At 41.8% G+C, this 27508-nt stretch overlaps 1 protein-coding gene and 1 pseudogene across 4 annotated transcripts in view; one reads left to right on the top strand and one right to left on the bottom strand.

Annotated features, from left to right (window-relative positions):
- Positions 1-27508, bottom strand: part of Tbck (TBC1 domain containing kinase) — a 157576-nt gene that overhangs the window by 27978 nt on the left and 102090 nt on the right. For all 4 annotated transcript variants that reach the window (XR_001783696.2, XR_003954329.1, XM_030252639.1 and 1 more), the window contains one exon: positions 12032-12207. Coding sequence is in view for 2 of the 4 variants with exons in the window: in XM_030252639.1 (XP_030108499.1) it covers positions 12032-12207 (176 nt within the window). In the remaining 2 variants the exon portion in view is untranslated. The remainder of the gene's footprint in view (positions 1-12031; positions 12208-27508) is intronic.
- Positions 26376-26486, top strand: Gm22322 (annotated as a pseudogene).

The raw sequence follows: 27508 nt of genomic DNA, 5'->3' as shown, positions 1-27508 counted from the left end.
CAGGTCGAGGACCCTTGAACTTCAGGTGTGCATCACCACTGCCCGGGTGGCATTAGTCTCTCAAAAACAATTATCCTAGAGTCTCAATGGTAATCTTCAGGAACAATGGGGTCTTTAAAAATAAGAATCCTGAAAATACTTAAAAATATTCAGTAGATATCTTAAGAGTGGTATTTAAAATGCCAACCAGGAGTCCGGCCGCTCATTTCTTCTCAGCAGGCCTGCAGCAGCTGCAGTAGGACCTTGTGTTTCTCAGCCAGCACTTCTGGACTGAGATCCACCTGACTTAGCAGTTTTACAGCAGCAAAATCAATGCAGATCTATCCTAGCTAAGCGCAGGGGCAGGCATGTCCACACAGCCCACCTGTTCCTTCCTTCCTGTTTGAACAGCCTCAGACATGCCCTAGGGACAGGGTGCCCCTTGGCCATGATGTTTGTGTTAGATAATCCTACTACTTCATGCTATAGCTGGCAGGGAAGATGGTGTGGAGGGCAGAGCTAGGTACTTGAGGCAAACTTGGATTAATCTTATTTTCTTTCTCAAAAATGAGGAAAGACTCATTAGATGTGTTTAGAACATAAAAATCACATTTGAATGCCTCTATATAGAATAATACAATACCGTATATAAAAAAACTAGAATCATCTACTTTAGAAGAAAAACTGCTCAAAGTTAAATTCTGTGAATATATGGTTTTAAAAGTAATTCATCTGCATATAAATGTTCAACATCATTATCTAAAATCAAAGACACATAGGAATAATTTTTACATGATATTTAGTATATACTTTTAAAGGAGACTTGTCTATATTGCCTTTTAGTCATTAAAAGTATGTTATAAACTTGTTATTTGCAGAATTTTCTGTTAGTTATGCTTTATGGTTTGATTTTTTAAAATGGGGATTAAATGTCAAAATGCTTGACAAAATATGATGAAAATAAGAGTTTTGGAGAAGAGGAAAGTTCTGTCCAAACCCCAAAATACTTCAAGTCGTTCTTCCCATCATGCTTTAGGAAACAAAACACAAAGGAGCAGGGCCTTAGACCACAGTTTCCTCATGTAGAACGGTCCTGGAAACCATCTAAGGACACCCTTCCCAGAACACTGTCAAGAGGCAGAGACTGAGTGAGCACAGATGTTTGGACACACAGGACTGTCAAGCCTCCCCATCTCCTACCCATAACTGCGTTTCTGGCAAACAGCAGAGGAGAAAGAGCCAGGCCTAGTTACAGTCACTGCAATTACAACAAGCAGTCTCTTTTGTCTTAGTATGTTTGACAGGGAAGAAAACAGTTTTGGTTACTTACGGACCTTTGGTCCTCGGTAATTATGTTCATTGCTCACAACACAAATCCTTATCTGGGTGGCAGTAAGATGTATTGGAACTTCTGGACACCGTAGAGGTGATCACATTATTACTGTAACGGGATGTAGCTGAATGTGTTTTGTAAAAACTGTAGATTCAAAATCACAAATACTGAGTATCTTAGTTTCTTGTTTGGTTGTTTTGTTGTTGTTGTTGCTGTGGCAAAATATACTGGGGAAAAAGCAGCACAAGAAAGAACGGGTGTGTTTACCTCCTAGTTCAATCTACCATGACAGAAAAATCAAGGCAGCAAGACGATGAAGCAGCAAGTCACACTGCACCAAGATCAGGAAACAGTGATGTGAACGCCCATGCTCAGTGCTCAGATAATGTCTTCTTTTTCATGTAGCCCAGGACCCAAGCCCGAGAAATGGTACCACCCACTTTTAGCCTCTTTCCCTCTCAATGTGATGTCATACAGGCATGCCTAGAAACGAATCTCTTACAGATCTGTCTGGAGCTTTGTTTCCTAGCTGATTCTGGATAAGCTGACAATATACTGAACACATTTTGTATTTGTGAAGATACAAATACAAGAATATACTTAAGTGTATATGTACACATATACACACGTAAATATATGCACACATATATGTAAGCTTTTTTGTTTGTTTTGTTGTTGTCAAGTGTGCTGAGATAAACTCTCTAATGCTTTAGGTACTCTGGTTTCACTGCATTTTTCTGCTGTGAAAGATGAGTTTGTACGGGATTCTCCTAGCACTGTGGTCTTGGAGCTGAACATACATACTTCTGTATGTAGTTAGGAAAATAATGAGATGCACTGCTTTCCTAATATAGGCAAATACCTATACTTTCTGCATTTAATTATTAAGTTTAAGAATTCCACTGCATGTCAGCTAACTCACAAATATGGGGTAAGTGATTTTCACATTCAGAGATGTGCTACAGTGAGTGCACCACCCCACAGGCAGCTGTCTTCCCTTTAAGTTGCTTTGTGTTAGGTATTGGGTCACAGCAAGGATGAGGGTAGCTAACACTGCCTATACAACAATATACAAAAGTAGTTAAAAAGGATAGGAAAAAACAAGTCCCATGCATTATGCAATTATATCATATAGGTAAATATATGAGTGCTCATATTAACAGTGTTTTATTAGGCACTGCACTCAGGGGTACTAAGCCTCTTCATCAGACCATACCAACTTCACCGCTTATAAAATCCTAGATATCTCTGTGCTGGCCTGTTTTCTGGGCTAGCTAGTTTAGAATTATTTATTTTTAAAATGTATATAAGTACACTGTAGTTGTCTTCAGACACCAAGAAGAGGGCATCAGATCCTGTTATAGATGATTGTAAGGTACTGTGTGGTTGATGGGAATTGATATCAGAACCTCTGGAAGAGCAATCAGTGCTCTTAACCACTGAGCCATCATCTCTTCAGCCCATGCGAACCAATTTAAATAATGTAAACAATGAGCTCCTTAGGCTCATTTGAAGGCTGTACCTATCTATACCAATAGCCAAAAAGAAAACATAGCTAAGCTGTGGTTTCTCCATCTATAACTGAGTAGTATTAACTGAAATGAAAAATGCTGTTATCACTTTTCTTAGAACTCTCTTATTACATGAACTGGGATCATGAGCGCCCTGTCATCCAAGGTCAACATCTCACTTTTAGCACCTCCTTAGTGGCCTCCACTGACGCAGTGTCCACTTCCGTGAATGTCATCCTCCTAGCTCTCCTCTAACAATCCGCCAAGACACCAGTTACCTTGAGCTCATAGTATTGCTGAAGAAGCTTTCTAAAACATTTCCATTTTTTCCCACCAAGAAATCCATTCTTCCAAGTTAAAAATCTAAACAAGTAACAAAGTGGCCAGATGACCATGTTCCTGCTGAGAAATCTGCCATGGCCCAGCGTGCTCAGTACAGCCTCATGAACCAGGACCTAATAACCCCCATTCCATGTGGAGTCATTCAGCTGCCTCTGCTCGGCTCCTGTAACTTTTCTCTGCCTAAACACTTCATTTAGGTAGACAGGGCCTCGGCACCTGCTAGCTCCTCGTGCCTGCTTCCCGAGTGCTAAGGTTACAGTCAGGAGCTACCTGTTCCCACAGTAGACATCGGTGTATGGCTCATGACAGCAATTTGACCTTGTACTAAACATACTGAGCATGATTTCCATCAAAACTCTAAACAGCTTATAGGAAGGACACATACTTCTTCCTTGAATCCCTTACAATGTTTAATACAGCATGCATGCATAGCAAAGTATACTATTTACTAAGGAACTTAATCTCAGAACTGCGCCAAGCCTAGAGTAACCAGTGTCAGCGTACAGATGTAAGGGCCTCTGGCCGCTCCAGCCAGGGACCCAGCTATAGCAGTGCTCACTAGCACCAATGCATTGAGCACCCTTTCCTCTGGGCACATTTGTAGAAAAGAAGAGCGAAGCTCACGTCTCTAGATGTTCTCCAGCATGGGTATTTACCTAGGGTGACAGCAAAGCTGTTTTATTAAGAAAAAGCTCGTGACCTCACTCTGTATGCCAGCAAGCAAAAAGTCATGTTTATACACTGTGAATCAGAGGAACCCCCATCCTTCCAGCTTTACCTGTACCATTAACCCCCATCTAGCCTCTGCCCACCACTACCATCATTATCACCATCACCATCATCACTATTATCATCATCATCAGCAGTACCACCACCACCACCCATTTCCTCTTTTCTTTCTTCCTTCCTTCCTTTCTTTCTTCCTTTCTTCCTTCCTTCCTTCCTTCCTTCCTTTCCTTTCCTTTCCTTCCTTCCTTCCTTCCTTCCTTCCTTCCTTCCTTCCTTTCTTTCTTTCTTTCTTTCTTTCTTTCTTTCTTTCTTTCTTTCTTTCTTTCTTTCTTTCTTTCTTTCTTTCTTTCTTTCTTTCATACTTGGGAGGGAGCACTAGGCCTTTCTGTACAGCCCTCTGGTAGCTTTCCTCAAAATACAAAGCTGAATCTTCTATTCCTCTACCTGAAATTCTCCCAGGAAGTCAACTCTAATCTCATTTCTAACCTTCATGTAGTTCAGTGATGACCCCCTCATTTTATTGTAATGTCTTCAATGTGTCCTTAACCTCTCTGGGTCTGATCCTCTATGGAGTGTATTCTCATTCTCAAATGCTCGCATATATATTTGCACTGCTCACCAAATCTACTTGTGATGTAAGTAGCCACCATCTGAGACGTATTGGGTGTGACTCACATCACAGTAAGATGTGATAATTTATTTAAAAGTCTGTTCTAGCTACATGACTATATAGCTCTGGTTTAACTTTGTATCCCTGTTGCCTAGCAAATGTCTTTAAACAGGACCAAATGGTTGTGATCTAGGACTAAAACAGCAAATGGTATCAACTGCTAATGTGACGCTAACACCTATTAATCCAACTAGTAGAGCTATTCCTCTGCAGTAACTACTGTACACCCCACATTACAGAAGATCCATTCCGATATGAAACTCCAAATGAAGGAATGCTTAGTTTAGATAGACTGGATACAAACTTACATAGGACGAACACAATCTTGCAGAGCCTGCTTATGAGCCAGCTTCCTCTGACCACAGGTATCCTCTCTGCAGCACTTTGATCATAACGGCAGAAACACATTCTTAAGCAATAGTAGAAAGCACGGTATTAGCATCCACTAAGAATGAGGATGGGGTATTAACACAAACTGTGGGGTTGATTTTAAAGGAAGTGTAAGCCTGCAGCTGGTTGCCTATTTTCCCTTTCCTCCCTTTTTTGGTCCATCTTTTCCTTCCCCTTTTTTCCCCTTTTTCCCCCAAGAGCATTAGAAATAAAGTTGTACAACTCAGTCTTTATGTGAAGCAAATGAGATTAACATTCCTTCAAAGTCTTCCTGTTTACAGATAACATCAGTTGGACCCACATTTGCATGACTAAGGCCACCTTTAATACGAACTTCAGGAAATTTGAAACTCCAAATATTTATAGCTACCAAACAACAGCTGGGCTGGGTATTACCTTTGAAGCCATTAACATTACTCATAAAGTTTATGGCACTACACAGAAATAGTTTCTATTGCCTTTCTCCACAATTTCCATGCTACACTAAAGAAAGCTTTACCTAGAAGAATTTCAAGCTTCTAATAGAAAGAGAAGTAAAATAAGATTTCAGCAAAAGTGTTGCTGTTTCCTTCTCTGTTGCCTCTGTGAGGGCTTTAGGAGGTATTTCTAGTCTGGGTGGAGTTTTACTGCCCAGTGCATGCAGTCTGGCTGCAGCCTTCAGCTTTCTTTGTCTGCAGTCTACTGTTTGGCTTTGCTGTCCTCAGACACAGTCAGAGGGCACTTCATGCTGGTTTTATAGTGCACTTTTCTTTACCAGTAACCAAAATGGACAATAGCTAAATGACTGCAGCATCCATAGAATCCCAGGCAGCTGCCCTAAGCGGTCTGCAAAGGCATTCCTTAAATTGGCACAAAGTTCCTTCAACAGAGGAATGGATACAGAAAATGTGGTACATTTACAAAATGGAGTACTACTCAGCTATTAAAAATGATGAGTTTGTGAAATTCTTAGGCAAATGAACTAGAAAATATCATCCTGACTGAGATAACCCAATTGCAAAAGAACACACATGGTATGCACTCACTGTTAAGTGGATATTAGCCCAAAAGCTCCAAATAACCAGGATATAATTCACAGACCACATGAAGCTCAATATGAAGGAAAGCCAAAGTGTGGGTGCTTTGGTACTTCTTAGAAGGAGAGCAAAATACTCACAGGAGCAATATGAAGATAAAGTGTAAGCTAAAGGAAAGGCCACCCAAAGACTGTCCCACCTGGGGATCCATCCCATATAGAGTTACCAAACCCAGACACTATTGTGGATGGATGCCAAGAAGTGCACGCTGAAAGGAGCCTGATATGGCTGTCTCCTGCCAGAGCCTTACAAATACAGAGGTGGATGTTAGCAGCCAACCATTTGACTGAGCGTGGGTTCCCTAATAGAGGAGTTAGAAAAGGGACTGAAGGAGTTGGATGGGTTTGTAAAGCCACAGTAAGAGGAACAACAATATCAATCAACCAGACCCCCCAAAGCTCCCAGGGACTAAGCCATCAACAAAGGAGTACACATGGCTCCAGCTGCATACATTGCAGAGGATGGCCTTGTCATGCACCCATGGGAGGGGAGGTCCTTGGTCCTATGAAGGCTTGACAGATGCCCCAGTGTAGGGGAATGGGGGTGAGAGGTGTGAGTGGGTGGGTGGGTAGAGGAACACCCTCATAGAAGCAGGCGTGTTTCCGGGCGGGAGGGAAAATGGGAAAGGGGATAACATTTGAAATATAAATAAAGAAAATATGCAATTAAAAAAAAGAGAGAAAACAAACAAAAAAGATTAAGAGTTCCACCTTCTTTTCACAATTTTCAATTATTTTATATAGGTTAGAAAAATGAGATTAAAATGTAATTTTAGAAATTCATTATCCCTAAAACACAAATGAAGAAAGATTTTACCCAAGGAGACTTATGTTAGCCTTTCATTTTATTGGCTTTATAAAACAAAGCAGAAAGCAGACCTGGTGGTCCCAGCACTGTGGAGGGAGAGACAGTTTTAGCTCTGGTCCCGTCTGCCCCTCTACAGCAAGTTAGAGACTAGCATGCACTCAAGAGGCCTTGCTTCCAAACCAGAACAGAAGCATAAGGCAGAACAAGATGTGGAGAGACATCAATATTTCAAAAATACTTTTCTTTAGAGAAGGAACTCACAGAATGTTCTTTTTCCCCTGTTTTGTGGTACGGAAGAGATGGAATTATTTTAAAAGTATCTTGGTAGAGTAATACTAGACCTACATTCACTGTAAAGTTTTACCTCCATGTAAACTGAGTTATCCATCATACCAAAATACTTCATAGGTCCTATAAGGATTTCAATAGCTTTACATTTTGTTTATTCTTTAAGATTTATTTATTTTATGTGTTTGCTTTCATTTTATTTATATACTGCATAAGTGCCTGGTACCAAGGAGGTCAGACATTTTATCAGATCCTAGCCCATTGCTGTAAGTTTGCAGCCATCACTGCTGGGTTGCTGAAATGGCTCAATGAGTAAGTCATGCTTGCTGCCAAGCAGATGACCCAAGTTCCATTCCCAGGACCCACATGGTGGAAGAAGAAAGCCAGCTTTACAAGTTGTCCTCTGATCTCTCATGCACACTGTGGCATGTGCCCTTCCCCAACAAAAACATATAATATAATTAAGATTTAAAACAAAAGAACTACTATTTTAGTAGCTTTAAGAAATATTCAATGTCTGATTGGATTAAATCTTACTAATTAAGTCTTAAAAAGAAAGGACTTTTCTAATACTCCTTTTCCTTCAAACTACATTATTACATTTCAATAGTTATTAAATAGTTAAAATATTAAAATAATTTTTCTTAATTTTGGTGGCAATACTTATTAAAGAGCTCTGCAGGCAGAGATTTTCTGCTGCTGACCAGGCCGTGTGTACATATGGGTACTGAGGGTAGCAGTAGAATGTGAAGAAGAGCTGTGGATAGCTTCTCAATGAATACATACATTGAGAATCAAAACACATGACATTTGGTCATTGATTTGTGTTAACTGGCTCAGCTTGGTTTTGTATGTTTAACAGCCTATGCAGGGTCTAATAGGGACCTGGCAAACACAACAAAGCTTAGCAGCTTGAGGTCAGCTCTACCAGCTGCCAATTAGATGGACATTACACGGTTCTTTAGCCTCTTGAAGCTCCATTTTTTTCACCAACCAAAGTTGCTGAAGACTCAATATCTTAGGACTAGCACTACACTTGGGGTGGTGCAACCTGTAAACTGCAGCTATTATTAAAACTTAGCTCACTGAAATGTACTTGTTCTTAGCATCCCTTATTCTAAAGCAAGACATGCATTTAAGTCCTCAAGCCAACTGAGTCCAACGATGGACTCAGGAACTGGTATTACCTGGGAAAGTGAGGGCATGTTAATAAATCCTAAACCACATTGTGTAGATTTCTAACTTACTTACTTCTGACAGTGTCAGTACCTCTTTATTTCCTGACTCCATCTCTTATTTTGCTGGTCTCCTTGATGGTTCAAACTGCCAAGCATGCTAATATGCTAAGGTCTTTGGCCTTGCTCTTTCTTCTGCTTAGAATGTTCCCTCTAGGCTGGGTCTGGTGGTGTAGCCCTTTAACTGCAGCCCTTGGGAAGCAGAGGCAGGAGGATCACTAACAGGCCCTATTTACTTACAACAGCTCTAATTGCTATGTAAAAACAACTTTCTATCTTTCCAATTAAATTGCAATTGCTATAAGTGCAAAGAATTTGTCATTTTTATTTAAAAAAATAGTTCTCTTATATCTGGTATACTGATTGGCACACAAAGACAATAAAATAATTGCTGAATGAAAGACTGTTACATGAGGAAATGTGTTTAGTTTAAAATCCTTATTGTCCTGCCTTCTTCTGAGTACAGGCTTGCTTGAGGGCTTAAATGGAGAAGAGCATGAGATCAACTGTAGAACGTACAGGGCTCACACACTGCCAACTGTCTCTTAAATGTTTTTACTTTGGAGGGTGGGGAGGCAGTAGGGCTGTGGACAGCTATCTTGCTCTCTTCTCCTTTAATAAATATGTCCTGGCCATGTTCTGAAGCCTGGGGCTGGGCTACACACATTATAAGGATACTAGAGTGTCTTGTCTTACCCTGAGATAACGCGGGCAATGCTCTTTGCTTGTTTCTATCTTTGCTCTTACTGTCTTTCCTATTCCTTTGTTTTCAGTATAAAATATTTTGATGTTTTATATTCCTATCAAATAACTGTATTATATTTTTTTAAAAGTTATGTACAGCACCTTAGAGAATTACAGTTTCTAGCTGATATTAATGATGACAACTAACAATTAACATTCTAACATGGCTCTAAGCACTGAATTTGTGCATCTTTAATTACTGCAGACTCCCCCTTGCCTTTACTTACTTGTAAGTAGGATTCAATTTGAAGAGTTAGGAGAAAATATTAGTTGTTTTATAATGAGATGAAGTAGTCCACAATGTGGATTATTTTTAAAAACCAGTTTTCTAGCTTGAAAGGCACCAGGCAGCTTCAACACCTCAACCACAGGGTATTTTAGGACACCATTGCACTCCCCATGGTATTCATGATACTTACTGATACCCAGTGATTCTGGGAACAGAGTTTAACTTGTATTTCTTTCAAAGCACTGTGAAATGAAGGTGTCAACATTTGGTATTTGGAGGTAGAAAAGAAGTATGTAATACAATAAGAGGGCACAGAAAATAAATGTGATGATAAATGAACTACCTTTAAAATGTCTTAGAGACAGACATGGTGGTGCATGCCTACAGTCTTGTACTTGAGGGGCTCAGAAGGAAGAAGATCATGGGTTCTGTGCCAGCTTTAGCTACCCAGCAGCCCTGTTCCATAAAAACAAAGCAAAATTTTTGTTTTAAAGCAATCTTTCAAAAAGGAATTTAAAATAATTCACAAGGGGGAAAAAGATGGCCTCGCAGTTAAGAGCCTACACTGTTCCTGCAGAAGGTCTGAGTGTGGTTTGCAGCATCACACTGGGCTGCTCTAACTGCGTTCAACTCCAGCTCGAGGAGACCCAATGTCTCTGACATCTGTGGGTATCTGCATTCACCAAATATACATAATTCTAATAATAATAATAGTAGTAGTAGTAAATATGATGATGATAGTAATAATAGATCTTAAACACTGAGAAGTGCCACCAAAACTGGCAAGATTAAGTATATTATAAAAGAGAGTAATTCACAAGATGAGTCCTTTGGGATGGTTGAGAAAGAAGGGTGATCGCATATTCCTGTCCTCATTGCCTTGAGCCAACCCCACTCTCAAGTGGCATAGAGCAGTACTAACTCTTTTCCTTTAGTGTTCAATTATGGATAGTGAACATTTCAAGTCAGGTTGCTAAGTCTGTCTGTCTGTCTGTCTGTCTGTCTGTCTGTCTGTTTCTGTGTGTGTGTGTGTGTGTGTGTGCGCGCGCGCGCATGCACACCTGTAGAGGTCAGAGGTTGATGTTGAGTATCTTCTATCACTCTCTACCTTGTTGTTGGGAAAGGGTCTTTGGTGACCCAGGCGGGGCTCACTGATTCGGTTGGATGGCCTGACCAGGAAGCTCCAGGGCCCTTCGGGTCTCTGCAGCCTACAGTGCTGCGATTGCAGACATGGGCACACGCCATGACTCTCAGCTGCTTCTCATCTGACCTCTGTGGATCCACACTCAGATCCCCGGGCTCGTGTATTAAGCACTGGACTAAGCCACGTTCCCAGCCTTTTTCTGATGGCTTAGGAGACAATGATTTTAATTAAAGGCTCAAGCAAAATACAAAATAAGATGTTAAAAAGAGTAAAGTGATTTCAAATTCTTGAAGCACCAGATCAGAACTTCTGGCTAGTCAACTGGAATTCCTCCTCTAAGAATCCACATGCCCACTCCCTAAGGAGCTTTCTATAACTCAGAGCCTTAAACCCAGGCACACCATGTCTTTCCTTTCTCTAAACTCAGGGTCCTGTAATCCTACAGAGATAATAAAAGGAACATTTTGAGAAAAGACTGGATTCTGAGCTGAGTGGTGATGTATATATTCCCTCCCAGCACTCAAAAGGCAGAAGCAGGCAGGTATCTGGAGTCAAGGCTAGCCTGATCTACAGAGTGCGCTTCAGGCTGCTCAGGGCTATATAGTGAGACTCTGTTTCAAAAAAAAACAAAACGAAGCAACACTACAAATATAAAATTTGAGTTATATTTGAAACTGTGGGCTTTTGAATTGTACTGTAAGTAACCTAAGATTTTTCACACTGCTTTTGCAATTCTGGGAAAGCATGGTTTGAATTTCATTTAAAAAAACCAAAAAAACAAAAAAACCTGACACTAAAATATGCACATGAAATGCAGATTTTGGCATGTAAGATTCCAGCAGTTGGCTACCCCTAATTTATTGTTGTTATACTTAGAACAAGATATAAATGTGAAAATTTAAAGTTATTAAAGTCTTCTTTTATATTTCATATACTTTTTTTTTTTTAAAGAAAAGTTCTGGTTAGGAATTGCTCTGTTAAGAAAAAGTATAGGGCTGGAGAGATGGCTCCAAAGTTAAGAGCACTGGGTACTCTTTCAGTAGACTAGATTCAGTTCCCTGTACCTTACTTGGTAGGTTACAAGTGTCCATAACTCCAGTTCCACTTATAGACTTTTGGGTATATGCTCATATGCACAAAATGAAACTAAGTAAATATTTAAAAAGGTATGAGGGTTACAGACAGAACTCAGCAGTAGAGAGCTTTGTAGCACAGTCAGTCCGAGCTCTGGCTTTGGTCTGCAACATATGCACACGCACAAACACACACACACACACACACACACACACACACACACACACACACACACACGTGCATGCACATGCACAACCCCGCTCCTGCAATGTCTGGGTAGAGTTTGGAAAACATTTTTATAACTTTGATTTGATTCTTAATGTGCAAGGTCATTTTGCATGCAGTTTCAGGGTTACTTCACTATTCAAGTTCAAAGGCATCCCAGAAATGTTCTTTGCTTTCACCACACACTGACACAGGAAGGAAAGGAAGACACAGGAGTAGGGCCCTGCCACCCTTTCAAACCACAGCCAAGGATACTCCTCACTGTTTCGGATGTCCACCACCAGGAGCTTTGGTTTACTGGACTTGGTTTTCTTGGTGGGGGTTTTGAAGTGGCCTGTCACTGTGAGCTCACACAAATCGATCAGGTCCTCTGCTGAAATCCGGGGTGATACTTCTGATTTCAGGTCACTTAAAGGGATGGATTCTCTTGACTGAAAAAGAAAAAGGTACAAGGAACAAAAATATTGAAAATTTTATAGAGACAAACTATAGGCAACTTATATCTTCAGTATAGTCCAAGGAGAAGATGACTCTAGCTCAATTTGGGAAATTATTGTATAGCTGTACTCCTTACTCAACAGACCCCAGACCATCAAACTAGGTTTCATTTTTTTTACCTGTTATGTGGTGTGTGGCTAATTGAGACCAAGGATATTAGCAGTCATTCTCAGTGTTATTTATTAAGAGAGAAGTATTTCCGCCCCCCCCCCCCCCCACCGCCCCACATAGCTCCTCAGTAAGCAATGCGAAAAATTCAACCCAGCAAAAGCTAACTGAGCCTTCTGATTTAGTACTATTGATTTTGAAACCTTCTGTTATGTAACTTGAGAATTTAAGAGCTTTCAAAGGTTGGAAATGTAGCTCAGTAGAAAAGTGTCTGCCCTGTACGCATGAGGCCCTAGTCCCAGTACAACAACAAACAAACAAAGAAACCCACAAAGAGCTCTTAACATTTCCTTGATTGACAGTAAGGCAATCAAGGAGAAAGTATTTATATGCTTAGTCACTATCAAAATTGAGCCTAACTGTTCTCTCATTTTCTGAGTTTCATTCTGTAATTCTACTCTGGATCTGCAGCTTAGTATTTCTAGGAAAAGAAATAAACCATAGAAATCATTCACCAGACAAATTTATTCTGAAAACAAAACCAAAAATGTGTTCAACTGGAATCTGATGTCAGCTTTCATCTCTGGGGTTTCTCTGACTGTGTCCTAAAATCTTTAGTGGTAAAACACTTATCCATTTACTTTGTTAACATTTGAACAGAAATGGACATGACTAAGTTTTATGAGTTTAATTTTTAATATTAAGAATTAAAGCTACTTAAATATTTTGAAATTAAAAGATTGAAAAGCTTTAAAATCAGAGTCTGCCTATGCTCTTTTGTTAGACTGCAGTCTTGTAGGTATTTCCCACTGTCTCCATATGAAGCTCTACATATCTTTGGAGATGAAATAAAGAGCTTTGATTGGCCTAGTTCTGCCTGCAGTCACTTGGTGATGAATGTGGCATTCTGAACTGAAGTGTCATCTGAGTGAAGGACATTCCTTGGCTGATAAGAAAGAGTGCCTTATAGGAGTGTTCTCTCTGAAGAAAGAGCTCCCTGAGCTCTGTTCTATCCAAATGTGTACGGGAGGAGGTTTTAGGGAAGAACATTGCTGCACAGGTTTTTAAAAAAACTCTTTTTATTGATTCTTGTGAATTTCACATCATTGGCCCCAATCCTACTCATCTTCCTGTCTCCCCATATCCACCCTCTGCTCTTGCAACCTCCCCCAAAATAAAACAAAACAAAACAAACAAAGCAAACAAACCAAACTCTGACTGTGAAAGCTATGCATCTCACCATATACCCTTTTCCCGAACAGCTCTACTTGCAAATGCTCATTGCAATGAGTCACTGTCTGCTTCAAGGCTTCTGGTCTCTGTGACACTATCCATCCATACTGGATCCTCAGTACAAGGCCTCTGGTCTCTGTGACACTATCCATCTATACTGGATCCTCAGTATAAGGCCTCTGGTCTCTCTGACACTATCCATCCATACTGGATCCTCAGTACAAGGCCTCTGGTCTCTGTGACACTATCCATCCATACTGGATCCTCAGTACAAGGCCTCTGGTCTCTCTGACACCATCCATCCATACTGGATCCTCAGTACAAGGCCTCTGGTCTCTCTGACACCATCCATCCATACTGGATCCTCAGTACAAGGCCTCTGGTCTCTGTGACACCATCCATCCATACTGGATCCTCAGTACAAGGCCTCTGGTCTCTCTGACACCATCCATCCATACTGGATCCTCAGTACAAGGCCTCTGGTCTCTCTGACACTATCCATCCATACTGGATCCTCAGTACAAGGCCTCTGGTCTCTCTGACACCATCCATCCATACTGGATCCTCAGTACAAGGCCTCTGGTCTCTCGGACACCATCCATCCATACTGGATCCTCAGTACAAGGCCTCTGGTCTCTGTGACACCATCCATCCATACTGGATCCTCAGTACAAGGCCTCTGGTCTCTCTGACACTATCCATCTGTACTGGATCCTCAGTACAAGGCCTCTGGTCTCTCTGACACTATTTATTCATACTGTATCCTCAGTACAAGACCTCTGCTCTCTGACACTATCCATCCATACTGGATCCTTAGTACAAGGCCTCTGGTCTCTCTGACACTATTTATTCATACTGTATCCTCAGTACAAGGCCTCTGGTCTCTCTGACACTATTTATTCATACTGTATCCTCAGTACAAGGCCTCTGGTCTCTCTGACACTATCCATCTATACTGGATCCTCAGTACAAGGCCTCTGGTCTCTGTGACACTATTTATTCATACTGTATCCTCAGTACAAGACCTCTGCTCTCTGACACTATCCATCCATACTGGATCCTCAGTACAAGACCTCTGCTCTCTGACACTATCCATCCATACTGGATCCTCAGTACAAGACCTCTGTTCTCTGACACTATCCATCCGTACTGGCTCCTCAGGAGGATTCTCCTCAGCTAGCCTGCTGTTGCCCCGGGTCATGGAGATCCTGCAGCTTTGGTTCTCAGGGATGAGCCCCTTCATGCTCCCTATCAGTTCACAGATGGGGTAGATGCTGGGGTGGCCCAATTCATGGCCCTGAGTCTGGGCCTGGGTGGTATCTGAGTTGATCAGCCTTCTAGCTCTCCCACACTCATAAGTTACATGGGGCCAGGACTCCAGTACCCATGCCACTTGGGTCACCACTGCCTGGCGAGGTGCAGGGCCTTCTCCAAGTTCTGCTGCCCTTGTGGGGTAGAGACAGCTTTCCCTGCTCCATAATTCTTTGTTTTGTTTGTTTGTGACAAGGTTTCTCTGTGCCCTGGATATACTGAACTCATTCTGTAGACCAGGCTGGCCTTGAACTCATGGAGATCCACTTGCCTCTGCCTCTTGAGTGCTGGGACTACAGGCATGCACCACCATGCTTGATCAAATTTTAAGAGCAGGAGAGGAATCACAGACAAAGCATAACTTTCCAGCCTTCTCTGAATGTATGTAAAAAAGGGATTTTAATATGATATATGCAAGTACCTCTGTAGATTAACTAAAAATGAAGCTATTAGGACAAATTACACTGAGAACAGTAAAATTATTATGAAATACATATCTTAGTATTTTTTTTTAGTTTCCTAAGCAGTTTATTTATTATAAACTCTGTTCTAAGAGGAAAACAGAGCCTCTTCCACATACTGTCTGCCTCACTGCCATACTGCTTTCCTCCTATGATGGGAGCCTCTAGCTCACGGCCTTTGTTACAGGTGATGCAGAGGGATTTAGATTAACTACATATAACTCAGGTTTTATCACAAGAATTTGAGTGTTTAATATTACATGAGCTTGTGAGCAAAGAATTATTTATTTAGTACTTTTTGATTTGAATTCTCAACAATTAAAACTTTATCTTTTTTCTCCTTTCTTACTTTGTGTATATGAGCTTTGGGGTACATGAATATATGGGTGTACATGTGTATGTGGGCTCATGTGTGCTTGCAGGTGTGTGTGCATGTGTGTGTTTAGGACAGAGGTCACTCCTTGAGAGCCGTTCACCTTGTCTTTTGAAACAGTTTCTGTCATTGCTCTGGAGATGGTTGAGTGTACAAGGCTGGCAGAGCTGGGCACCGACCATGCCTGGCTTTTTCACTTCATCCTGGGGATTGAGTTCAGGTCCTTATGCCTGCACAACTGTCACATTATGGACGGGGCATTCCCTCAGCCTCTTCTCTACTTTGTAATATGCAACTGCCATGCTGCTCAGATTGACCTTGGACTTGTGAGCCCCAGCTTCAGCCTTTAAGTGCTAAGATGAGACTAGTTTATCACCATATCCAGGAGAGAGCAAGCTTACATAGTAAAAGTCCAAAATGTAAACCTATCTGAGAATTAAAAAAAAGTCATATTGTTTTGTTTAGCCAGAATCAGAATTTACCTGGCAGATTACTGATGAAAGCCCTGTAGTAGTCCAGACCTTTGAAATGGCTACCTGCATGGATTTATAGTAATTCCTATCAAGTCCTAAGCATCTACATATGAAAACAAGATGTACATTTTGCTATTTGTAAGCATAGCATTTTGACACTGTGGGAAGGGAGGGCCCGGGCTTCTACTTCTAACTCTGCATCAGTTCTACCTTTAGGAGATATGCTGTGTTATATATATATATGTGTGTGTGTGTATGCATATGTATATGTATATAATCTTTTAATGCATATAATGTGCGCGCACACACACACACACACACACACACACACACTTTCTATTCCCCTTCCCACTTTTAAGCTAATATGAATGAAACAGGGATTTTAGTAAGAATCTTGTTCGAAATGCCACCCCCCGCCCCCAGTTCAATTCCCCAGTATCTAATCAATGCCTTGGGTCGTCGACCCTGCTCTGTGACTCACAACAGAGGTCTCACAGTGCAGTAGGAGTTCTCTCAAAGACTTTTGCATCTCATAAACTACCAGAAAGTCAAGATGACATAGCAGCTAAGGGAAACTGAGTGAATGAATTAAAAGTAAAGGAAGAAAGGGAAGACATATGAAATAAGACAGACGAAAATAGGTCCGGGAACATATCATGATGAACACATCTTGGCCCTAAAGTTTAAACATGAGACTGGGAAAAAGACAGAGAGTAGAGAAAAGGTAAATTCAAATTTACACATGTGAAACTCAGCTTCACAGAGTACATCACACTAAAAGTATTAAGAATATAGCCAGAGATAGGAACAGAAATTTGTGAGAAGTCACTGCTGGGGGACCATATTTAGGTATCAGCAGAGAACTGTAAGTAAATTCATAAGAAAAAAACTAATTAAAAAATTATTGATTTTGGCAGGCATAGTTATATACTGCTGAGACAACTTTAAATTTTGTAGTATTAGAAGCAGAGTTGAAATGTTTTGTAAAAAATTTCAACCATTTCTCATTTTTCTGCACGTCATTACTAAGATGACTTAAAGTGCTCGGTATTTCAAGTGCATGTGCAAAGGACAGTCCTATGCAAAGGCACAGACATCACCACCATGCTCAAGCTTTCAGAGAAGCCGCTTAAAAACCCCCCTCTGCAAAGCCCCGTCATCTATCTGCAGACAGAGTTCTCTGTACATTTCAGACGCTACAGTGCTCCAATAGCACGTTTAAAGTTTATCTTTCTCATTTTTCGTGGACTGGAGGTTCCTAAGATTCAGAGGAGCGTCCTCATCAGAGTCTGAGAGAGCTGCTATGCTCTGGGGGCTGCACAATGCATTTTCCACACCGGAGAGGCTTTGTTCCCCTAAATAGAGGAGAGATAATGTACGTGAGTATGAAATAACGGAGAGGAGAGGCAAAATTCTTTTCAGTGATTGAGGATTTTATGCTAAAAATTTCACAGATGTGCTCTATAAAAACTGAGTGCGGGCTAAATTTCCTCAAAGACAGTAATTTTCCCTTTGATTTACAGTATCAGCTTGGGGATATTTCATCTTCTGGGCCTCAGTTTTATGATGAATAATTGAAGAAAGAAGACTAAATGACACTATCATTTATTTTAACTCTAGTGTTCTGTGACTTCATTTCTGATAGACAGCAATACACTTCCAAACTCCCACTCCCTTCCTTGGACAAGTGAGGAACTTGTTTAGTACTCTGTTATTTGAGGTTTCCTTAAAAAGACACAGTGGTGATCACTGCAGGCCTCCTCATAAGCAGGACACAAACAGACTACCAACCGGTGAAAACTCAGCCCCAAACCAAGTACAAGCTATACTCCACCCAGTTAAAGCTGTTTCGGTGAGGATGGACGAGAGGGAGGCGGTGGTAAGTGAAGAACATATCAGTGTGGTGTCGGTGTGGGTCCGGTACTGAGACAGGGGCAAGGAGGTTCTACTTGCTTACTTGTGTAGAAGTCTCTGGAAGTAATTTTCAAATAAAAGCAGAACCTGAAAAGGATGAGGCTCAATTCAACCCTGGAGGCGGGGTGTCTAGACTTCCTGGAAGGGACACTTAGAGCTGCTACTCTACAGAGCATAGGCATAGCCTGTTTCCTCTGGCAGCCTCAGATAGATCTTCAGAACAAAGACAGTGATTTGAGGCCATGTAAGTGAATCAGAGTTATAGTTTTCCCTCCAACTTAGCCCTCCAAGGCACAGCTGTTACTTGAGTTGGATTTGTGACCTCACTAGTCCTCGCTCTCACCCTTTTCCTGTATGCTGAAGTGCTTAGCAATAATATATTTGTTAAGCTGTTCTTTGTTGCTCAGAATATTTTTCATCAGTCTGTAACCAGAGGATATCAAATAAACGGTCCAAATGGTCTCTGATAGAAGCTTTGGCACAGGCTTGAGAAGAAAATCTGTAGCTCTACCAATTCATTCTTATGACCACATCAAGAACAAGGTATCAAGTGAGGTCAATACTGTTTTATTATTACTCTTAATTTCTGGTGAAATGTTTGCTGGTTAGTTTTTTTTGTCATCTGAAAAGAAGAAACTTCACTTGAGAAAATGCTTCTGTCAGATTGATCTCTAAGCAAATCTGTGGGCATTTTCTTGACTAATGATAGACGCGTGAGGGCTCATCCACTGTGGGTGGTAGTACCCTTGAGTTGATGGCCCTTGTTTGTATAAGACAGCAGACTGCGTAAGCCATGGAGAGCACGCCAATAAGCAGAGTCCCTTCATGGTCCCCACCTCGGTGCCTGCCTCCAGTGCTTGTGCGGACTCCCCCGATGATGGATTGTGGTCTTTATCACAGCAATGGAAAGTAAACTAGGACACAATGTTTATTTTCTACCATGGCAGCCAACCATTTATATCAAGTGAAAAGCCTCCAAAGTTTCAGCAGAGGAGACAGAAAGCAAAGGAGGGATACTCAGCTGTTTTTAATAACTAATTGCTTATTTGAATGCACTATAAGCCAAGCCAGACAATGCTCATGGGAGTTTGGGTTCAGAAGCATCAAAGTCTATAATGTATTTAGCTGCATTTCTCACTTCTTTCAAATATGTGAAGGCATTTTAATTGTGATGAGATCAGCAAGGCTATTCATGTCACAGCCAAGCCCCAAACCAGAGACCATGAAGATGTACCTTGAAATTATAACATAACAGTGCATATTATGGAATGGAACTGACAAATCTGAAGGCTGCCTTTCAACTAAGTTAAATTAGCTCTCGTGTTTAATATTGTCTTATTGAAGATAAAAGAATCTCAGATGTAATTTTACAATTCATTTAATCTCTGAATCACAAATTGAGAATAAACAAATACTATATTTTTAGAAGAAAAATAGACAAAAGTGTAGCCAGGATGGTAAAACAGGTGTTTGGTGTGGAACAAAGGAAAATCTGTGCTTTGAGGAGAGGGAGGGAAACCTGGAAACCAGCAAGGAAGCTGGGCAGCTGAAGACTGAGTCAGAAAGGTGACTCAGGTAACAGCAACACAGATGGCAAGCTCTGCAGTCTCCCTGCCGAGGCACCCTCATGGTATGTATGCAGTCTGTCTCCCTGCTGAGACTCCCTCATGGTATTCAGGTACCTGCAGCACACACTTAGCATCTAGCCAGCAGTCCCAGCACAGACTCCACAGTTTTAGAACACTTAAATCCAGTCTGGGTGTTGGCTGCTTTAGGGACCTCTCTGTTCCAAAGAAGGAATTACCTGATGTCATCTTGCCTGACCCAACCAGCAGCTTTCTCCAGTGGACTTCACTGGACTAAAGGACAGCCATCTCGGCATCCTGCAGTTTTAGCATAAGAGGATGCCTCTACTACATGTCCAAGTCCAGCATGAGCTGGACCTGCAGGTATTAGGAGAGGTTTCTTTCCTACCTCCACACTGCAGCTCCTAATGCAAATCCCAGCATTTCCTCACAGGTCATTCCAGAGACTGGAAAGATACATCGCTACTCTAAAACTTTAGTAAACTGGCCATCAGAGGCCCCGTCAGCCCTTGGCACCATCAGAACACACAATGGGGAATGGGAAAGCTTTCTGTCCTAGTCTATGGCCTGCAGATTAAACTTAGTACAGAGAGGCTTGACTCAAGATTGTCCATTGGACCAAGGGGAAGGTCCCTTTTATCTATAGCAGGTCCTGGACTGCATCAACAAATGCCACATGTCTCATTCTTACTGAAATTTCCTGAGGATATTTCCATCCATACAGAAGGCAGATATCACAGCTACAAGCCCCATCACCACTTATACTAACCTACACAAAATAGAAAAAGTCTCCTCTACATCCTATAACTCAAAGAGGGCGGAGACCAGTGCCACAAATTCAAATGTTCCATGCCCCTTCCTCTACAGTACACAGAACTGAGACCATTTATGCTGATGTTTTGGGATCTGGTGAAAGCATCAGCTATGGCTCTAATCTCTATAAAACCAGCTAACAGTGCTGTGAGACCAAGCACCAAATGGGGATTGCCTCATGGGACCTAAGTATCATAGAGTTTAGGTTCCACAATGTTGAGTTCAAGGTTACTATTACCACAGAAGTCAGCATGACCTGTACTCATCCTAGATGTCAGAGAGAAAGTTCTACACTATTCTCTAAGAATATGGCTCTAAGGAATGGTTGCTGATGTCAGAGGCCCAGGTATCTCCTGCATTTATCCTGAAGGTCCTGGAGAATGTCTTCACTTTCTATAGATCAGGAACTATGGTAGGTGTTATTAGAAACTATAGCATTGCTCTTCTTGTACTGAGGGACCAAGGGATAGTTCTCTCCATATTCTGCATCATCAACACTACAAATACAACTGCAAGCACTGGTGCCACCAGGGCTCAAGTATGTATTGCTAATGGACATGTCACTTTGCTTATGTCCACTGAAAACCTATGACAATTTTGGGATCATTGCATTCTAGACACTTGACACCAAAGCTGAAGAAACTGAGAGATGTGCTAGTGAGCTGCCTATAACTGAACCCGATGCACCTACCAACTGATAGATCCATACAAACAAAACCTTTCGTACAAAAGCTACTTCATAAAATAGTCAGAGTAAGTAAATATTACACCAAATATGTAGACATCAGTTCGAGGAGAGAGCATCAGAGGAAGCCTAATGCCCTTAACGAAAACAATCTTTCAGAAAAAGATCTCAGAGAAAAAGCTAAGGATGCCTGAAAAAAAATGTAAAGCAATGATTTGAACTTAGTGACATACAAAGCAAAACACATGAATGATACAAAGAAATGAGAAAAACAATTCAAGGTACAAGTGAGAAATTCACCAAAGACACAGAATCTGTACAACAAACAAACAAAAAACAAAGACTGATCTTCGAACTAAAACCCTGAAAAAAAAAAAAAAAGTAATAGCTTCCACAAAAGACTACAACAAGTGGAAGGGTTTCTGATGTGGAGGACACGCCTTCCGAGTTAACCTCAGGCATAGCAGTAGTTAGATAGGAAAAGGAGGGAGAATGAAAAGAACAGAGAACTTATGGACTTTATGGAATACTACCAAATGGACAACTTTCACACTACAGGAATCCCAGCAGATGAAAAGGGAGTGTATTGAGAACAATCTCAGTGATTTTTCACAGCTCCAACTATATGGATGACTATGTATAAAAAATCCAAAGGACCGCCTGCAAGCTACCAACATGGAGCTTTAACCAAGTGTTTTCCTCTTTCCTGCTGTCACATGTGAATGTGGTCCCATGTGTGACGTCAGAGGATAAGTGCAGGCAGTGGTCTTCACCTTCCATCTTGTTTCAGACAGGGTCTCTTAATTTTCACTGTTGTGTACCAGGCCTGCTGGCTAATGAGTCTCTGGGGTTCTCCTGTCTCTGCCTCCTATTCCTCCATGTATACATCTTTTACCAGCAGCAATAGGACACATTTTTTTTTTCATCCAACAGCAGTAGGACACATGTTTTCCCTCTCTTATCAATGCACGGAACAATCTTTAGGGCACATCATCAAATGTGGTGGCTAGTACAAACATCAAATAGACATCTAAGTGATTAGTAGACCACATTTCTGGGTGTGCTTGAAAGGAATTTCCACGGAAAGTTTGCTTATGAAGGTACTGACATAGTGTAGCGATTGGTTGATGATTCATAATATGATGGTATTAGGATGTGGTTACGTCAGGAGGTTGGGCCCAGTTAGAGGAAGTGTGTCACTGTGTTAATGAGGACAATAAATTGTCCTGCTCTTTTCTACAGTCCCTCTCTTTTCTTTTATCCAGCCATGAGTAAACAGATCCCTTAGTATACACTCCTACTGTCATTATATTCTGCTCAAGCTTATGGGTCCAGAAATCAATAAAGCCAGGACCCAAATAAATAGTTCTACCCTTAAGATGTTCTGTCAGGCAATATATATAAAAACACAGACTTTTTTTTTTTTTCAAAAGACAGGGTTTCTTTTTGTAGCCCTGGGTATACTGGAACTTACTCTGTAGACCCAGTAGGCCTCCAACTCACAGAGATGTACCTGTCTCTGTCTCCTGAGTGCTGGGATTAAAAGTGTATGCCACCACTGCCTAGCTAAGTTTTAATAAACTTTTAAAAACAGAAATTATGGGAAATTTTAGAGATGCCTCAATGGTTAAGAGCACTGACTGCTCTTCCAGAGGTCCTGAGTTCAATTCACAACAAACACATAGTGGCTCACAACCATCTGTAATGGGATCTGATGTGTGTCTGAAGACAGCTACAGTGTACTCATATAAATAAAATAAATACATCTTTAAACCAAACCAAACCAAACCAAACTGAAACCGTGACATTTTCTCATAATGGGAGAGAAGCACAGAGTGGCCACAGTAGAAAGTATGCACATAGATGGGAATTCAGTAACACGCTCCTAAAAGTCCAGTGGCTAACTGGAGAAGTTAAAAAAGAAATACAAAATGCTATAAGAATGAAAATGACCCTAACATACCAGAGTCTATGAAGTCTGGGTAAAGAAGCACATTACAGAGAAGCATGCAGTAGTACATGGGCAAATCAAAGGCGCTACCCCACAGACTCCGCAGCACACTAACAATCTGGAGTGAGAGCAAAGAAAATCCAAACGAGAGAAAAGACTGACAACCAGAATGGAAATTTTAAAAACTACAATCAATCAAAGCAGCTTCTTGTTGTTTATAAGACAGGCTTTGCCTTTGCAGCCCAGGTGACCTAGATCTCCCTGTCTGTCTCCACAGTGGGGAGATGACAGACATGGGCCACCATGTTCTGTGACCAGCATGCTGAGTGATGGAGCTGTGGGTTTTGAAAAGGTAAATGAGAACGACTAAATGTTCTGCTCTAACAAGGAAGATGGAGAAGACTCAAAGTCAGAGATGAAACAAGGTTTCTCACAGCACAGAAATGCAAAGGACCATGAGAGACCCATATTAGATACTAACAATGTGGACGGCCTACAAGAAATGGATACGTTTCTGAATACACACTATCAAATTAGAAATCTAAATATGCAAATAGTGAGCAGCAACACTGAAACAATAACTAAAATCTCCCATCTGAGGAAAGCCTCAAGAACATGAGAGCTTTGTTGCTGAACTACGCAAAATATTTAAACGACTTATTCAAATTCCTCTTAAACTTCTTCTCTAACTGAAATGAGAAGAACTGCCAACTTCTTCTTCTGAAGCCAGCATTACCTTAGTATCAGAACCATATAAAGATCCCCCACACAGGAAAACTAAAAACATTTACCCTGATGACCATACATGCCAATGTTCTCTACAAAGCAGTAGCGTTAAAAAATCAGCATTACATTAAAAAGACCAAAGACCATGGTCCAGTGTGACTCACTGCAGGGATGGCGTAATGGTTCAAAAATAACATATTGCAAAGTTATTATAACCAAACAGTGAGGTACTGTTATACTACACAGACAGACAGACAGACACACACAGAAAAAACACAATAAAAATTTAAATTAATTTACAATCATATGGCCAAATATATATTTATTTTTAGCAAAGATACCAGTATACAGTAGAGAGAAGATGGTGTATTTAATAAATGTCCAGTCTCATAATGATCAGGGAAAGCAAATCAAAAGCTTGGGAAAGTGGTGTCACAAGTCTGTATTCTCAGCACTGGTGAGGGAGGCAGGCACGTTGTGAGCTCAAGAGTACCTCAGGTGTACAAGAGTACATAGTGAGATTCTATCTTTCTCAAAATAACAATGACAATAAACCACTAAGATATATCATCCAATCCCAATTAGAAAGGCTGTTATCAAAAAAGACAAAAATAGCAAATGAGGATACAGATGGGGAGAAAGGGCGGTGGGAATGTAAATTGGATAGGCTTTATGGAATACCATATAGTATTCCTCAGAAAACCACACTGGATGTGCTCTAATGATATGGTAATTTTACCACTGGGAACACATGCAAAGGAGACAAAATCTTTGTACCACAAAGATGCATGTGGGGGCTGGAGAGATGGCTCAGTGGTTAAGAGCACCGACTGCTCTTCCAAAGGTGCTGAGTTCAAATCCCAGCAACCACATGGTGGCTCCCAACCATCCATAATGAGATCTGACGCCCTCTCCTGGTGCATCTGAAGACAGCTACTGTGGGGAATTGCAGGCTGGTATCCAGTTGAGCTGAGGTCTGAACCCTGATGGTCATAATTCACCTTCATGACACGATAGGCATTCCCTCATGCTCCTGGAACTCTGGCCCCTGCCTAAGTTACTGCCCCCACAGCCCCAAGAGAAGCAAGGTCAGTAGTCAGGTAGGCAATGACCCAAGCGTCTGACCTTCAGGCTAAACTCCTCCTCAGTTACCTAGCAACAGTGAAGACCTTAAAAAGGGGTGTTCAGGTCCACCTTGCTCTCTTACTCTCTCACTTGTCTCCTTCTTACCCCTCTCTCTCATACCCTCTCTCCTTTCTCTTTCTCTCTAGCCTTTCCTCCCTCTCCCTCTCCCTCCCTCCTCTCTCTTTTTACTTTCTCTCTTTCTCCCTGTATATCTATAATAAAGCTCTTAAACCATAGAGAGTCTCTGCTCCATTAAGATCCGCTGCACACTCTGGTCAGTGTTGGGAACCGCTTCCCTCATCCCGCTCTCCCATAACCCCGGGCTTTAGCAAGGTAGCTCCGGGGTCCCTAGGTAGGGCTGCCCCTTGGCCACCCTTTGAAGAGTAGGATAGAGGGATGTCCACCCAGGGATGAGTGGAAAGGGTAGGTAGCAGCCCTCCCACGCCTGACTGACCAGAGCATAGGGAAACTCTGGCGGGGTGTGGACCTTTTCCCTCACGCCCCCCCCCCATCCCCAGGGCTCCCCTTTTAGATCCTACAAGCTACAGTGTACTTAGAGATAATAATAAATAAATCTAAAAAAAAAGATGCACGTACTCCTATGTTCACTGCAGTGCTGTTCACACAACTAGGATATGGAGTCTACCTAAATGCTCTGGGTAGATGAGTCAGTAAAGAAAGTGTGCACATAAATATGATAAGAGCATGACTCGGCCATAAAGTATGAAACTGCCATTTTGGGCAACATGGATAGAATTAGTTTCATTATGCTAAGAGAAGAAAGTCAGACAGAGATACCACATGTTGTCATCTCTGTAAACTTGTAAGTCAGTGTCGTGAGCAATGGAATGGGACTGTGGTCACGGGAGACTTGGAAAGTGAATCAAAAGAAGTTCTCAGAACCACAGCTGGGAAGAAGACTTAGTTCTGGGTTCTCTATTACATATACAGAAGGGTAAGTATAGGTTCAAACAATCAATGACATATTTCAATGTGACCATAAAAGTATGAAATTCCAACATATGAAGATGATTAGTGTTTGGAAGGAATGGAAATTCTTATTACCCTGATTGCATTACTATACATTATATACATGTACTTAATTACTAAAAATGCATTGCATAAACATACTACAAACATTGTCCCAATAAAGAGAAAACTCAATAAACTATTTTATATGCAAAAGTCTACCAAACAGAACAGAAATTCTAATTAAAATGATCAGTTATTATATATAGGTGAATTACTACAATATTTAGATGAGATACAGTTAACTTTAAAACTGTTAAACTAAAGATCTTCATATCTCCTTTCTGGTGTAATGTAGCTTAAAATGTGATAATAAGCTCCTAGAGGTATGGGCATGAATCAGTAGATGGCAGAGAAGAAAGAGGCTATGTCTACACTCAGTATTCTGACCTACGACCAGATGAATAATTAGTAGTCTAACATTCCCTGAAAAAAAACAAGTCTGAGCTGACCACCAGTCTGGTACCTGGGGGCTCACACTGGGAGCTAGCCTGAGACAACCATCAGTCCAGCACAACACAGGCCTGGAAGGGCTCCCAGGGCAGAGAGTGAGAAAGAGACTAGAAGAACCCTTACCTAGGACCATGGGTCCCTGGCAGAAGTGAGCCTGAGACAGCCCACCCTCAAATGGGGCCACTTGGGTAGGCCTCAGCAAGGAGTGAGGCCGAGATGTCCACCAGACGGGCACCATGGGGTCTGGACAGGGAGCTAGGCTGAAATGACCAAAGTTGGGCACTGTGTAGGCTGGGGTTGGGGGTAGAGCATGTCTGAGATTACCCCTGCCCAGTGTCATAATGCACCAAAGGGCGCAGCACTCCTGAGACCACTCCTGAGATGACTCTGGGCACTCAGTGACTCTGGGCACCACTAAGGGGAGCAAGTAAGTGGTGGAGAAATGGAAGAGAAAGAGAACCAGAAGGATGTGGGCACAATGAAGAGAGGCAGACCTGGAGACTGGAGGGTAGTGAGGAACAGCTGATGTGAGTAGCTGGTGATGCCTCCTGGGACCACAGTCCCAGGGATCCTGGCCTATGCTGCCACTAGGCCCATGTCTGGGCCAGTGGGCCCGCAGCAGCAGATGTCTGTTACCACCTGAGGCCAGGTGGATGTCCCTGGTCGCAGCTGTTGCCCAGGGATATGCTGATCTAAGGGCTATGCAGAACTAGCCCAATCCCTTGCTTGAACATGGGAAATCTGGCCCTGGGGCCATGAGAGCAAGAGCGGTGCCTCGTCCCTAGCCAGCTGCAGTGCTTGGGGGAGCAGGCCTCTGTGGGAGTTGAGGGTGAGCTGGCCTCAGGGTATGAGCACAGGAGAGGGGTCCCAGCAATCTGTCTGCCTTGCAGCAGCATAGGCAAGAGAGATCCCTTTCCTTCCCCCTCTCCTCTTACCACCTACAGCAGGAAGGAGAGCTGGCCCTGGGGTTGAGAGCAGGAGAGCTGTCCCTGC

Source organism: Mus musculus, chromosome 3, assembly GCF_000001635.26.
Source record: "Mus musculus strain C57BL/6J chromosome 3, GRCm38.p6 C57BL/6J".
NCBI lineage: Eukaryota > Metazoa > Chordata > Mammalia > Rodentia > Muridae > Mus > Mus musculus.
This window is presented reverse-complemented; position numbering and strand designations above follow the sequence as displayed.